Source organism: Phodopus roborovskii, unplaced genomic scaffold, assembly GCF_943737965.1.
Source record: "Phodopus roborovskii unplaced genomic scaffold, PHOROB, whole genome shotgun sequence".
Taxonomy (NCBI): Eukaryota; Metazoa; Chordata; class Mammalia; order Rodentia; family Cricetidae; genus Phodopus; species Phodopus roborovskii.
This window is the reverse complement of record NW_026126480.1, coordinates 56,731,986-56,747,002: the sequence shown is the minus strand read 5'-3', so window position 1 is coordinate 56,747,002 and position 15,017 is coordinate 56,731,986. Positions and strand designations below refer to the sequence as shown.

General features: G+C 49.9%; 1 protein-coding gene across 2 annotated transcripts; it reads right to left on the bottom strand.

Moving 5' to 3' along the window:
- Nucleotides 1-410: 410 nt before the first annotated feature.
- Chrm1 (cholinergic receptor muscarinic 1) lies at nucleotides 411-14,547 on the bottom strand. 2 transcript variants are annotated; one of them, XM_051193871.1, is made up of 2 exons: nucleotides 14,065-14,547; nucleotides 411-2,909 (listed from the first exon to the last, which is right to left on the bottom strand). In XM_051193871.1, the coding sequence occupies exon 2, from the start codon at nucleotides 2,837-2,839 to the stop codon at nucleotides 1,460-1,462; it is 1,380 nt and encodes a 459-aa protein (XP_051049828.1). In that variant the 5' UTR covers nucleotides 2,840-2,909; nucleotides 14,065-14,547; the 3' UTR covers nucleotides 411-1,459. The 2 variants fall into 2 exon arrangements, with proteins under 2 accessions (XP_051049828.1, XP_051049829.1); XM_051193872.1 differs by lacking the exon at nucleotides 14,065-14,547 and adding an exon at nucleotides 13,535-13,630.
- Nucleotides 14,548-15,017: the final 470 nt, after the last annotated feature.

The window sequence follows — 15,017 nt, the reverse complement described above, 5'->3', positions numbered from 1 at the left end:
GTCTAGGGGTCAGGAGGTTGTGGAAGTCTGGGTGTTGCTTTGTGAGATAATCCTCCTGGGTCTTTGGGTCTTAGTTTCCCTATCTACAATGGAGTTTGGAGGAATTCTGTTTTATCTGGGTATGATAAGGTTCTAGAGCAGCTATGTACAGAACACATAGGTATTTCACCTAGCCACCTCACTTCCAGAGGTCAAGCCTGCCGACTTTAGCACCACTCACCTGAGCCACGGGCCCCAGGGTGCCAGGACCCACAGGCTTCAGTTGATTTAGTCATTCGGTGCTGTCGGTCCCCGATTCACCTTAAATGCTGCAGCCCACATTCTGCATGCAGTACTTGTACCTTCCCTGCCCCAAGTCCTGGCCTTGGGGCCAGGGCCTTGAGCTGAAACAGGGAGGAATTCCTCTAGTGCCCGCTGGTTACGTGGCTTTTATTCACAGACTCAGCAAATGCTGAGGATGGAAGGAGAGAACATCTGGGGCCAGGCAGGGCTTGGAGATGAGGGTGGCAGGGAGGCCATGCATGGGTTGGACTAGGGAGTTTACAGTAGAGAACCTGCTGGCTGGGCCAGGCCTGTGTGGGGCAAGGCTGGAGGCAGGCAGCATGCAGGAGGCCTGGCTAGATCTGCCCAGAGCAGATCCACCCAGGTGATGGCTGTGAGCCCGGAGGGAGGGACCGAGGTTACTTAGGGGCAGGGAGAGAGGAGGATGGGTGTGGGACTGGATAGCAGGCACCTTATCCCCCCCACTCCCCATCCCCCAAGTGGCATAGTGGGTCATTTAGGACACCTGACGGTCCTGCTGCAGCTTCGGGACTTGGTGTGTTTAGTCAAGCTGATCTCCTCTGGTATCATTGTCCTGCTCACGCCTGGACATTTGCCTTGGAGGTGACTCACATAGGGGTGGCCTGGGGACATTTGTAGGGAGGCTGGACAATCCTGGAGAGTATGCCTAGGGCCTACCTGGCCGGGCTATGCCTGTGCAGGTAGGGGATCTCCAGCCAGGGGTCTCCAGCAAGCTCTGTCCCAAACTTGGTGTCAGCTCCCACCTGTAGACCCAGGGGGCGCTATCTCCCATTGCAATGTGGGCCCCCTACAGGGCCAAGGAAGACTGCACCGTTAAACTACTGGCTGGCCCTGCTGGCTCCTGACTTCCTGCCTAAACGCAAACATAGTCCAAAGCCCGGATCCTCCTCCTCCTGGGCCTTCTTCCTGGTGAAAAGCCTATTCCCACACAGCAGGGAACAGAAAAAACCAGTTCCCCGGGTTTCACTCCCTGTCTGGGAATAGCAAAGTTTGGAAAGCTAGCAGTCTCTCTGGGCTGTCCGGGAAGGTGACCCAGGGGCCTGGGAAGCCAGGGGAGGCCTAAGCAGGGCCCTGAGGCTGAAGATACAGCCCACGAGCACTTTCCACCGGCCTCTCCCTGGAGCTGGGGTGGAAGGATGCAGGAGAGGGGGGGCCATTAGCACTGGCGGGAGGGGGTGCGGTGCACAGAGCCAGGGCGCTTGGGGATCTTGCGCCAGCGCCGCTTGTCCCAGCGGCAGAGCAAAAGCAGGCGGAAAGTGTCCCGGAAGGCTTTGTTGCAGAGTGCATAGCACATGGGGTTGATAGTGCTGTTGACATAGCACAGCCAGTAGCCCAGCTCCCATAGGGTCTCAGGAACACAGTTCTTGCAGAAGGTAGACACCAGCACCATAATGTTATATGGTGTCCAGGTGAGGATGAAGGCCAGCAGGATGGCACTCAGGGTCCGAGCTGCCTTCTTCTCCTTGACGAGTGAGAAGGTCTTTCGCTTGGCCAGTTGTTCCTTTCCTTTGGGCTTTTGGCTTTTGCCTCGGTCTCGGCCTTTCTTGGTGGGCCTCTTGACTGTATTTGGGGAGCTTTTGGGAGGCTGCTTGCTTGGTGCCTGTGTTTCAGGGTCTACCATGGGCATCTTGATCACCACTTCTGAGCCGGGTTCCTCGCCTTCAGAGGATGTGAGGGACTCCATGGAGCCTTCGTCCTCTTCCTCTTCCTCTTTCCAGCTGTAGGCCTGCAGAAGCCTGGGTGTCCGGCAACAGTGACAGCAGCGGCCGGGAGGTGACTCGGGTGAACCCTCAGCCCCCGGCTGTGACCTCTCTGAGCTACTGCTGCTGCCACCACCTTTGCCTGGTGTTTCAGAGCCCTGTAGGGCTGCCAGCTCCCGGGCTCGGTTTTCTGTCTCCCGGTAGATGCGCCAGTACAGTGTGCACATGACGGTGACAGGGAGGTAGAAGGCGGCCATGGCTGTGCCAAAAGTGATGATGGGTTGGGAGAGAAACTGGATGTAGCACTGCCCGGCCTGCACCGTCCGCTCCCCAACCAGGTATTGCCAGAAGAGGATGGCAGGGGCCCAGAGGACGAAGGAAACCAACCACGCCAGGCCAATCATCAGAGCTGCTCTGCGGGGAGTGCGCTTGGCTCGGTAGCTCAGGGGTCGGGTCACTGAGAAGTACCGGTCAAAGCTGATGAGCAGAAGATTCATGACAGAGGCATTGCTGGCCACATAGTCCAGGGCCAGCCAGAGGTCACAGGCTAGTGTGCCCAGAGCCCAGTGGCCCATGAGCAGGTATGTGGTATAGAGGTTCATGGAGAAAGTGCCAATGATGAGGTCAGCACAGGCCAAGCTTAGCAGGAAGTAGTTGTTGACTGTCTTGAGCTCTGTGTTGACCTTGAAGGAGATGAGTACCAGCAGGTTGCCTGTCACTGTAGCTAGAGACAGGAGGCCTGTGGTGATCCCAATGAAGGCCACTTGCCAGGGACCCTTTCCTGGTGCCAAGACGGTGATATTGGGGCTGACAGCAGGGGGCGCTGAGGTGTTCATTTCAGATAGGTGGGATGAAGGGGCAGCCCCTTCCTCCAGTCACAGGTTTTCCTCAGAGAAAGGACATCACCTGAAAAGAGAGGACAGGAGCTTTGGCTGGGCCACTGGGCATCTGGCGATTCTGAGTGGACAGTGAGAAGATACAGCCCCTGCTCTCTCAGAGCCAGACAGCATCACCTCCAGGCACTGGCACATACATACACACTGGCTAACAAGTGCTTTCCAGCCACAAGGAGACTGGGCAGTAGCATGTGTGGCCTTGAAAGCTAGGGATCGGAGCCCTCATTCCAGCTTCACTATTCAGACTTCAAACCTCGATTTCCAATTTAGGAAATTGCTACTAATTCTGTCTTCAAAAAGAAATGTAAAAATATTCATTTATTTTTATTTTATGTGTATGAGTATTTTGTCTGCTTGTATATCTATCTGTACACCATGTGTAAGCAGTGCCTGAGGAGGCTAGAAGAGGGGGCATCAGATCGCCTTGAACTGGAATTACAGACATTGTGAGCTGCCTTGTGGTTGCTGGGAATTAAACCTGAGTCCCCTGGAAGATCAGCCAGTGCTCTTAACTGCCAAGCCATCTCTCCAGCTCCTAAATCCTATTTTCCCTAAATTTCATGCAGCCGAAATTGGAAGAGTTACTTTGTATACAGTCCTGCGAAATTTTCCAAGTACTTTACTCAACCTTATTAAAGTCTTCATTTAAGGGGGGCTTGCTACATGCCAGACACAGTGCTAAGCATCTAATCAAGTTATCTAATTTAACTGTCCTGCTCATCCCTAGCAGGAAGGCCCTTGTCATCCCTTTCTCGCTGGAGGCAATGGTGACAGAGCAGCTCCAGCCTCAGCTCTAGTGACAAGATGCTGAGTAGGATTAGAGCCCAGTTCCTCCATTTGCTGTGCACGGGCAGATCAGTGTGATTCTTTCATTAAATAAAGGGTGATGGGAAGGAGGAGAAGGCTCCAGAGAAAATGAGGATTGGGAGTGGTGGCACACATCTGTAATCCCGCACTTGGGAGGTGGATGCAGAGGGGTTAGTGGTTTAGAGTGATCCCCTGCTACATAGTGAGTCTGAGGATACACCTGAGCTCCAGGAGACTCAGGAGTGGGGTACACGGAATGCTTGTATGTATGTTTATGCCTACACATTCTTCCATGGATTGTATGTGAAATAGGTAACAGGGATGATGGCCTCAGCTCCTGGCTAGGTGAGGGTCTGGCCCCAGATGGGATGTGGGAGACTCCCCTCCCTCTTTGCTTTGTTCCTGGGCCCCAGCTGAGAAGAGGGCAGCATGGGGAACGGGAAGACCCCTCAGACTGGAGTGTGGCCCGGACACTAAGTTTGTGCAAAACGAAAGGCCAGGAGGCAGGGGAGGCCCACAGCCAAAGCAAAGGTCCCACTCTGCTATAGCCTAGCTGCTGTGTGATTTGGGGGGGTTCCCTTTATGTGCCCCCATCTGTCCACTGAAGAAATTTAGGGTCTTAGTGCAAAGCCATGACCTTTAGGATTACACTGTTTGGAAGATCCTAAGGGGAAAACGTTAAGCAAAAGCCTTCCAGGCCCTGGTGTTGCTTGGGAACTTGGTCTGTGACAGACAGACTAATGTGTTGTGCCTTTGAGCATGTATGACCGGGAATATGTAGGCGGAAGTCATCTCCGTGGCTCTTGGTGAACTGTTATTGTGACAGAGCTCTCAGCATTGGGAAGGAGGATCAGTGTGTGACAACGTGAGCAATAAGGCCTGTGGCTGGCGGTGTGTGCTCGTGTGTCTGAGACACTTGACCATTGAGGGAGTATGTGTGGCAGGCACCACAGTTAAAGAACTTAGACTCCAGAGTGAGGCTGCCTGCATTTAATACTACACTTGACGTTAGCTGAAAGGCTGTGGGAGATGTAACAAACAAGGAGTTGGTATTGCCGCGTTTTGTTTTGCTTTTTGATACAGGGTCTCAAAATTTCTATGTAATCAAGGCTGACTTTGAGCTCCAGTTCCTCCTCATCTTCCTCCCCAAGTGCTAGGATGGCAGGGGAAGCCCATCTGGGGTTGAATCCATGCTTCACCATTTACCGAGTAGGTGATAATATTACTTGTGATGAAACTTACAAATAAAAAAAAGAAAGAAAGAAAAAAGAAATCATAGGCACTGGAGAGATGGCTCAGCAGTTTAGAGTGCTTACTGCTCCTCCAGGGGGCCTGGGTTCAGTTCCCAGTCATGGCGGTTTGCAAATGTCTAACGCTAGTTCCTGAGAGCACACACCCTCTTCTGGCCTCTGTGAGCACTGCATACAAGTGGTGCATGGACACACATGCAGGGAAAGACTCATATTCATAAAATAAAAATAAGTCAATCTTTAAAAAAAAAAAATCACTACAGTACAACTCCTACACCTAAGGCTCAGGGGGAGGGACAGGAAGATTGTATAAGCCTGAGAATCAGGGAGTTTGCTGTGAGATGGTGTCTTGTAGGAATGTCAGATAATATACCCATAGAGTCTCACCAGCACGGCTGTCTAAACATGAGCTGAACATGCTGAAGTGGGTTTAAGGCTGCGATACTACACAAAAAAAGATCTATAGGCAACCAAGGAAGGCTGAGAGTGGGAGAAGCAGTCTCCCCAGGAAGAGCCCACCCATTGGTTATCCAGACAAAATGGTCAGTCTTGGAAACAAATGTACAAGTAACGTTATACAGACTGAGAGAGTTGCTTTTATGTATTTAGGTGTACACACACACACACAATGGAATGAAAATTAAGGAAAAAGAGGGAGGCCATGAATATGCAAGGGGGCAAGGAGGCGTATATGGGAAATTTTGGAGGGAGGGAAGGGAGAAATGATATATTATAATCTCAAAAATGAAAGAGATATTTAAAAGTAAATCATTCATTCATTTTTGATAGGCTCTCATGTGGTAGAGGCCTGTTCCCCTCTCCATATAGCAGAGGGTGAGAGGACTTTGAACTTTTGATCTTGCTTCTACCTCCCAGGTGATGGGATTAAAGGCTTGTACCACCATATCTTATTTTATTGATTATTAATTTATGATTATTATTTGCTAAGTGATGTAATGTTGATATCCATAAATTCCTCCACTAAGATGTAGGGGTTATTAAGACCTTTAAGCTAACACCTCAAGGAATTATTATGAGGATTAGAGTTTTTGAACACCAAGTGCTTAGAATGGCTCCGGAGGTACTGTGAGCATCGGGTCCCCACTAACAGTCTGTGTAAGAATGAGGATTCCCTTCTGCTTAGGAGTGAAGTGGGAGTAATAGTTTTCCCCAGGGATGAGTCTCTAATGGGTTATCCAACACCAAGGGGTCAGCCCTGAAGTCATATACATACAAGGAACACCACATGGACTGAGCAGGTTGTGTGTATGTATTTAGGTATACATACCTACGTATTATGTAGCAATAACAATTAAAGAAAAAGAGGCTGTGACTTCTCGAGGGAGCAGATTCTGGGGGTACACAGGAGGGACTGGAGGGAAGAAAGGGAAGGGGGAAAATGATGTAATGTATTTTAATAAAAAAAAGTTTCTCCTAAGGTTGGGGGTAGTGACACACACCTTTCATTCTACCACTCAGGAGGCAAAGGCAGTCAGATCTCCGTGAGTTCAAGGTTGGGCTGGTGTATACAGTGAGTTCCAGGACAGCCAGAGCTACAATGAGAAATCCTATCTCAAAACAAAATAAAACAAAGAGCAATAACAACAACAACAAAACCTAGAGGATTTGGGTACAGGTTGTGCTAAATCACTTGTTTAGCTTGTCCAGCATTCACAGGGTCTGGGCTTCATCCCCCACACCGAACCTCAATGGGAACCTATGACTATGACCCAGGTATAAGTTTACAGATAGCAGAACAGAGTGAGACCCACGTGAAACAGCAAGAGAATCTGCAGAAGACCACATATGAAATGTACCATCAAGAGTGGGTTCCAGGGCTGGGCTGTGGTGTCGCACGCCTTTGATCCAAGCACTTGGGAGGCAGAGACAGGTGGATCTCTGTGAGTTCAAGACCAGCCTGGTCTACTAATAGAGTTCCAGGGCTACAAGAGTGACATTGGCAACTAACCTACCGATTTGAATTTTAAAAGCATTGCACTAAACACAATCTGCTTCCCACCTTCTCCCCCACAGCATTGTGATCCAAACCCAGGATTTCGTGCAGCCAGGCCAGCAGTTTACCACTGAACTACAGCCCCAGCTCTGGAGACAGAGTCTTGCTATGTATATCCAGGCTGGTTTTGTACTTGCTATGTAACCTAGGTTGGCCTTGACCTCATGATTGGGCCTTTGTCCTTAGCCTCCATAATGCTTGGATTAGCCAGGCGTTGGTGGAACACGCCTTTAATCCCAGAACTAGGGAGGCAGAGCCAGGCAGATTTCTGTGAGTTGAGTCCAGCCTGGTCTATAATAGAGCTAGTTCCAGGACAGGATCCAAAGTTACAGAGAAACCCTGTCTTGAAAAACAAAAACAAAAACAAACAAACAAACAAACAAAAAGAATGGGAGGCATGAGCTACCACATCTTGCAAAATATGATTTACCTTTTTTGCCGAGTTTTGTCACACCCCTTCTAAAGTAAGGTAGTGGGCTAGAGGCTGGGATCAGGTTGGTGCCTTCCCTGGTGGGGTTGCTGGTGGTTATTATCTTGGGAATTTGCCCTGCACAGCCTTCTGAACTTAGGGCTGTTTAGTGCCCATTGCATAAAGGGAATAGCTGAGGCCAAGCAACAGGGGATAGAAAGCATTACCAAGATCTCCTTGCTCTTAGACTGAGTGCGGTCCCCCTGTGTCACTCCCGGGTGCTGTGGAGCAGCAGAGCTGAGCAAAGACCTATAATGGAACTTGACTAGATTCACTGGCTGCCCAGAGGATGCACTTTCCAACTGCAGAGGACTCAGGCTTAGGGTGAGGATGATGTGTATCTTGGCCACAAAATTTAAAGGTGCTCCCAAATTTGGTAGTAAATAAACTAATATTGTACATAATATGAAAAATCAATGCAAATACAATCTATGATGATTAAAATGTTGAAGGTAGGATCCAGCCCTACACTTGTGCAATCCTGTCTTGTTAGCTTTACTCCCAACCTGGCTTTAGTTCCCATGGAGCTTTATTTACAAAAAAGAGCTAATCTGTTGTACTGATTGATTGATTTGATTGATTGAGACAAAGTCTCACTATGTAGCCCAGACTGGCCTTAAACTCAGAATTATTTTACCTCAGCCTTCTAAATTTGAGGATTACATGAAAGTCTGGTTTGCATCTGGGTTTTGTTTTGTTTTGTTTTTGTGCATTCCTGCTTTGCTTGCATGTATGTGTGAGGGTGTCAGAGCTCCTTGAATTGGAGTTATAGTTAAGAGCTGTCATGTAGGCTCTGGGAATTGAACCCAGGTCCTCTGGAAGAGCAGCCTGTGCTCATAACTATTGAACCATCTCTCCAGCCTCTTGCTATTTGATTTTTTAAAAAGTTCCAGACTGGGTGTGGTGGTACACTCCTGTAATTCTGGCACTCTAGAGGTAGAGGCAGGAAGATGTGGGGTTCAAGGCCAATCTCGTTTACATGGCAAGTTTGATGATAGTCTGAGCTATTTGAGACTGTTTTAAGAACCCAAAACAAAACTGTATGCTGGTGATGCACCTCTTTAATACCAGCACTTGGGAGACAGACAGGTGGATCTCTGAGTTCAAAGCTAGTCTGGTCTACAGAGTTCCAGGACAGCCTGGGCTGGTTATACAGAACCCCCCCTCCCTCTCTCTCTCTCCCCTCTCTCTGTGTGTGTGTGCCATGACCAAAACAAACAAAACCAAAAATTAAAAAAAAAAAAAACCAAAGCAAATCAACAACAAAGTTGCAATTTTATCTTTGTGTTATGAATCTCTCTCTCTCTCTCTCCCTCTCTCTCTCTCTGTCTCCCTCTCCTCCCCTCCCTCCCTCTCTCTCTCTCTCTCTCTCTGGTACTGGGGCATGCCCCAGAACCTTGTGCATACCTTTCATATGTGTTTTACCACTGAGTCACACCCTATACCCCAGTGACCCCTCAAATTTTGCTTCAAGTTGAGTGCCTCCCTTGACTTGCCCAAATCTTGGCATTGGGACCCTTGGCTCTGGAACAAAGCTCAGTGCCACCCCTTCCTCCATGTGTTACTGGCACAATCTCTCAGCCTTTCATTCTCATCCTGTCCCTCACTCCACAGCTGACTAGTGGAGTTCCAAAGCAGACAGTCAACAACCTCTGCTCTCCTTCCTGATTCCCTGTCTTGAGCTACTTGTCACAGTGTCCTGTCTCTCCAGCCCCATCCCCAGCTCCTCCCTGGTTCTTAATCTGCTATTTTGTACAAAGGAGGATTTGAACCATTCTCGCATCTCTGGGACACATGCAGGATCCTGAACGTAACATCTCCAGATGCTGCACAGAGAAGACCTGAGTCCCTAATGTGAAGCTGAAGGCTCACTCAGGTACCTTTACTGGGAGCTGCAGGGACATCAACTCTGGGTGGGACCCTGTTGCCCTTCACAACAGAGTCTCACTATATAGTTCTGGCTAGCCTGGAATTTACTTTGTAAACCAGGCTAGTCTCAAACTCATAGAGACCCACCTACCTCTCTGCCTCTAGGTGCTGAGATGTGAACCATTGTACCTAGTTAAAACAAGTACTTTTAGTACTCCAGAGAGAAATGATCCAAATATCCTTGGAGGTGAGGAAGCTGGCAGTCTTGCCTGGATGGATAGAAAAAAATCCCTGTCAAATCTTTTTCAGTGGTTACATTGGTCAGGCACTTGATATACATTATTCCCCTTCATCTGCAGAACACCTCCTCCTCCTTCTAGACATGTTTTTTTCTGTGTAGCTTTGGCTGTCCTGGAACTTGCTGAGTAGACCAGGCTGGCCTCGAACTCACAGAGATCCACCTGCCTCTGCCTCCCAAGTGCTGGGATTAAAGGCATGCACCACCACCACCTGTTTCATTTTGCTTTTTAAAAAATTTATGTTGTAAGTGTGTCTGTCTGTTTGAGTGTAAGCTACAAGTGTGGGTGCTGGTAGAGGCCAGAAGTTGAGTGTCTGATCCCCAGGATTGGAGTTACAGGTGGTTGTGAGCCACCTGCTATGGGTGGTTATAAATTATTTAGTTTGAGGTCTCACTATTTAGCCTAAGATGGTCTTGAACTCACAGCAATTCTCCTGTTTCAAGCTTCTGAGTTCTGGGAGTATAGGTATGTAGCATCATGCCTGACCGTGTGTGTGTGTGTGTGTGTGTGTGTGTGTGTGTGTGTGTGTGTATGTGTGTATGTATGTGCTCGCACATGCAATGAGTTATTTTCTCACCGCCTGTGCCAGGCTCACTGGCCTGTAAACTTCCAGGTTTTCTCTTGTACCTCTCTCCCATCTTCTTGCAGGAGCACCAGGATTATAGATGCTTGCTTTTATGGAGGTCCTGGGGGTTTGAACTCAGTCCCTCATGCTTGCATGACAAGCATGTTTACTCACTGAGCCTGTAACTCTTGGACCATTACCTCTCAGAAACAAAAAAAATCTTAAAACAAAAACAGTCATGGAAAGAGCTGATGGATACGGATTGCAGAGTGGGTCAGGCAAAACCCCCTTAAGATCAACCTTAGCTTCAAGCTTTTGTTTCACTGACATTAGGCAAGTCATTCTCTTGACCTGAGAGCCCTTTTATAGGATGGAACTGAGTTTCTGATATGACTGTTTGTGTGTGAGGGTGTGTGCATTGCTGAATGAGGCTAGGGGACAGTGGGGAGAGCCCACAGCTTTGTGGGGATGGGTGGGATCTTGGAGATTTTCATGTTTTGGGTACAAGAAGGTGTTGAGAAATGGGGGGGGTGCTTTTCTGCCCAGGACTGTGGCCTCCTGGTGAAGACTGTTGGGAGCCTTTAATAATATTACTATTATTATCATAGCAACTGATATTTACTGGCTGCTTGAGTATACCAGACATGGCTCTACGCATTATATGCATAATTTAATTTACTTGTTATAACTCCTTGAGAATAGATTCTATTATCTCCGATTTGCAAAAAGAGGTGACCTTAAAGCTTGTCTGCCTCTGAGACCCATCTCTGGGAGCCCCTACTCTAAACTGTTCTTGACATGGTGTGCAGGGGAGTTGTAATAGTTTCTCTACCTATCTCCACTAGCTTGGTCAAACCCTAGCTTGAATCAACTAACAGTCCCGGATTTAGATTCTGGCCTGAGTATGTGTCATTTATCTGTGGAATGAATCATGACAGTGTGGGGGGAGGGGGAGATCTAGCCATGACTCTGATAGAGAGGCAAGGTAGGGGCTCTGCTTGCTTCATTTATCCCATTATCATAGGACTCGCTACATAGTAATTGCTCTACAGGTATTTATGGAAGAAATACATGAATGAATGTATACAAGGAGCGGGGGCCTCCTTAATGACTTCAGCCTCTGGAGGTTGAGGATGAGCCTGTGGGGATCAAGAGCAGCTCCAGAGAGGGGTTTAGGGGTCCCTCTGCTTTTATGACCCCTTATCCACCAGGCCTTTTTTCTTTGGGGTAAAGGACTGTCTGGCATGAGAGCATAGGAGAAAAATATGGAGAACCTCTTCTTCTGTGCAATGGTTCAAGAAAATGCAGTCTTAGTGAGAGGCGAAGGGAGGAGGCTAAGTGAGGTTCAGGAATAGATGTGGGGTGGTGGTGGTATGTGTGTGTTTAAGTTAATGTGGGTGGTGTGATGGTGCGTGTATATATGTGTGTGTTTAAGTTCATGTGGGCTCCAAGAGTTAAGAGATGAGGTCAGAGCCTCTAACACAAGGCAGGCCAGACTGATGACTGCCAGCGCCCTGGACCAATCCCTAGGGACCAGGGATCTGGCTGGTGAAAGGAAGGGCAAAGGGAAGAAGCCACTGGGGGAGGTAGGAGGGATGGGGAGAAGGATTCCTGAACATTCGACTTTCCCTAGCCTGGTCAAGGAGTGAGATGGGGAGGCAGAGAATGGCACCATGTTGGCAAAAACTTAAGAAGGAGGTGTGGGGCCATCTTGTTATTCTGGGGCTGGAAGCTGTCAGAAAACCTGGCTGCTGCAGAGATAACAGTAGGGAGGAGGTGGTTTTCAGAGTGGCCCTCACATATGCAGTAATAAGGAGGAGGTCCTGCTCAAAGCTCTTGACTATCCCTTCTGTGGGGGCCACAGCCCAGAAGCCAGCCTTTCTGGGTGGCTCCCCCTGGGTTAACCTTTCTCTTCAGGTGGCTCTTGATTCCTTAAAGGTTCTCAAAACATCCACCCTGATCCCCTGGCCTTGGAAACAATGAAATAAATGAGTGGAATCAATCTCTCTTTTTTATTTATTTTTTAATGCTCAAGCCATTAGTGGGAGCACCAGCTAACCTAGTGGAGGTCAGTGGCTATCAGTAATGCTTCATAAATATACCGCTGATCTGAAAGAGGAGCATTCGTTTTAGAACCATGGTCCAATTTGCTCACTGGTGATGGGTCTTGACTACTTGGCCATCATTAACCAGGCTGAGAAAAGCCTAGCTGTTAGCAGGCTGCAGCCTAGACCTTGCTCTGCAAGTGCAGCATCAGAGATGCTGGGCCCCCTCATCCTCCTCCCTGCATGTCCCCAGATCCTCACTCCTTGCACTCCCCCCTTTTCCTTTCTTCTCTCTCTTTCCCTCCCCCATTTTTCTAGTCATCACCATGGTATCACAGCAGAGCAGAAACCCAGCGATTCACCCACCTCTTCCCTGCTCGCCTGCCTGGGAGCCCAAGCTCCCGCCTTGCCTCACAAAGCTCACTACGCCCTTCCCTTTCCCATTCTAGCCTATTTTCCTGCTCACAGAGGTGGGTAGCACACTGTTGTGCCGAGGGTGAGGAGAGTGGGTTCAAGTACCAATGGGACTGGTATGTCTCCCTACTGTGGCCATGAGCGTTTCCGTTCTAGGTTTTCACCCTTGTTCTTTCTGACCGTACATTAGGACAGCTCTGCCTAGACCTCTCTAGACACTTAGGACTTCCCATTGCTCGCCAAGATCCACCAAAGCTACAGCCACCATCAGTTCAGCAGGGAAATCAAGAATGATACCCTCTGTAACCCTGTTCCATCATCTCCTCCTCTTGCATGTCTCAGCAGCTATCATGGTTTGCCTAATAGCTGAGGTCTAGGGGTAGTAGTGATCTTTCCTTAGCTCACTGAGCAGCTGGTTACCCTGGGACAGGAGAACGGCTGGCTCCTGGAGAGACTGCCTGAGCCCTTCCAGCCAGTGAGACAAGGGGCACTGGGCCAATGGGGTGGAGCTGCAGATAGATGTGTACGTAGGAAGAAGTGAACCCCTCTCCACAGGCACTAAGCACCCCTAAGGTGTACAGGTCTTCATGAACCAACTGCCCCCTCTCCAGACATCCGTCTTAGAAGTGGCGACTGCAAGAATCAGAGCCCCTGGCTTCAACTCATCCTTACGTGAGGACACATGTGTACATTAGTATCTTGTATTGACTGAGACCCTTGTATTGGCTGTGACCTGCCTTGTGAACGCTAAAGATACTAAAAAGACAGGGAGGTCCCTCTAGGACCCCTGCATGCCAGGGCCATATTCTCTGGGTGATGTGGCTGTCCATGTGCTTATTTGTCTCCAAAGAGCAATGGGGGCTCTTAGCCTGGTCTCCTGCTGGCTTCTGGCCCAACACCCACCTTGGCATCCAGCTTGTCCATCTGGCCAGCAGCCTTATTCAATCCATCTTGGGGGGGGGCTGAAGGTGGATGGGGAAGGTGGGATTCAGGGTGCCCTGAGGGAGGAGAGAAGGAGGTGTCCCCAGGAGTATGTACATGGGGTCATCCTTCAACGGGGTGCTGGTGGCAAGGGCTGCCTCCTGCCCCTCCCCTTCTGCTTTAGGGTGCTGGGGGATCTGCTAACTACTTGGCCATCTAATCTCTTCTGAACTCAAGTTTGAGTTTCCTAAGAGGGTTTCCATCTCCTCCACCAACTGAAGCCCAGAAAAACATCAATCAGATGAATACACTGAAAACCAGCAGGCTGTTTGGAGCAGCCAATGCTCACTGCTACAGAGCCCTCTTGGCCTCTAGACCCCTCCCTGGCCACCTTCCCTCTCGAGTCCACCCCATTTCCATTTCATCCTTGTCCCTACCCTGTCCCAGAGGACCCTGCTGCTTCTGCACCCAGCTCAACACAGCCCCTCCCAAACCTTTCCAAATGTACTCACCGTGGGACCGGAGAGGGGTCTGTGGGGTCCTCTGCTTCACTGCTTCTCCGGGGGGGCCTGCAGTGTCTCCTGGGACCCAAACACCTGGCTCCCGGGGGGAGCTGCGCCCTGTGCTGGCAGCAGGAGAGGCACAGCCAGTGATTGGCATGTCCCACCCCCTGGCACGCCAGCCTTGGGGGGGAGGGAGGAAGGCAAAGAGAGGGAGGGAGGCTAGGGAGGAAAGAAAGGGAGGGGGAGCAGGAGAGAACCCTCAGGCAGCATCTGGGGTTGGACTAAGTCCTGGAGTGCGCCCCCCTTGTACACAAGGGCATCCACTTTGAGCCTTGAGAGGGAGGAGGCAGGACATGAGGAAGGAGAGGGAGCCCAGGAAGGCTAAAAGTCCAGGAGAGAGAAGGCGGATACAGGGAGACAAACACCCACACCCACTGCACACAGACTGGCGGCACACACACACACACACACACACACACACACACACACACCATCACAAAGGCACACTCTGTTTCCCGGGCTCCTTCCCCCACCCAACCGGAAAGCCCCCAACTCGTATGCACCATGTCCCAACACACATGCCTCGCTATTCACATGCCTGCTTCCTTTGCACACATGCCCTCCTCCCATGAACATGCCCACGCACCCACCCACCCACCCAGCCACACACCCTGCTCTTCCTCCCTGCTGTGAGGGAGCTAGATTCCTTCTGTTTGAAAATGACACATTGGGCCTCACGTGAGAGGTTCCAACTTGGAACAGACCCAGAGGGCTGGCGCACCCGCCCTGGGGCTGAGTGACATGCCCACATGCTGGGCAGTGTGCTCTAGAGTCTGCAGAGCTCCGATGTGAGGATATATGGGTGTCTGGTTTGTGTGTTTGTGTGTGTGTGGGGGGGCCTGTATGTTTGTTCCATATGCTGTTTAGTGTCCGGCATGTGTGCATCCCGGTGTGCTCATGTC

What these genes read in the sequence shown, in the direction of transcription:
- Chrm1 (XM_051193871.1), bottom strand. Translation starts at nt 2,839, where the DNA reads ATGAACACCTCAGCGCCCCCTGCTGTCAGCCCCAATATCACCGTCTTG.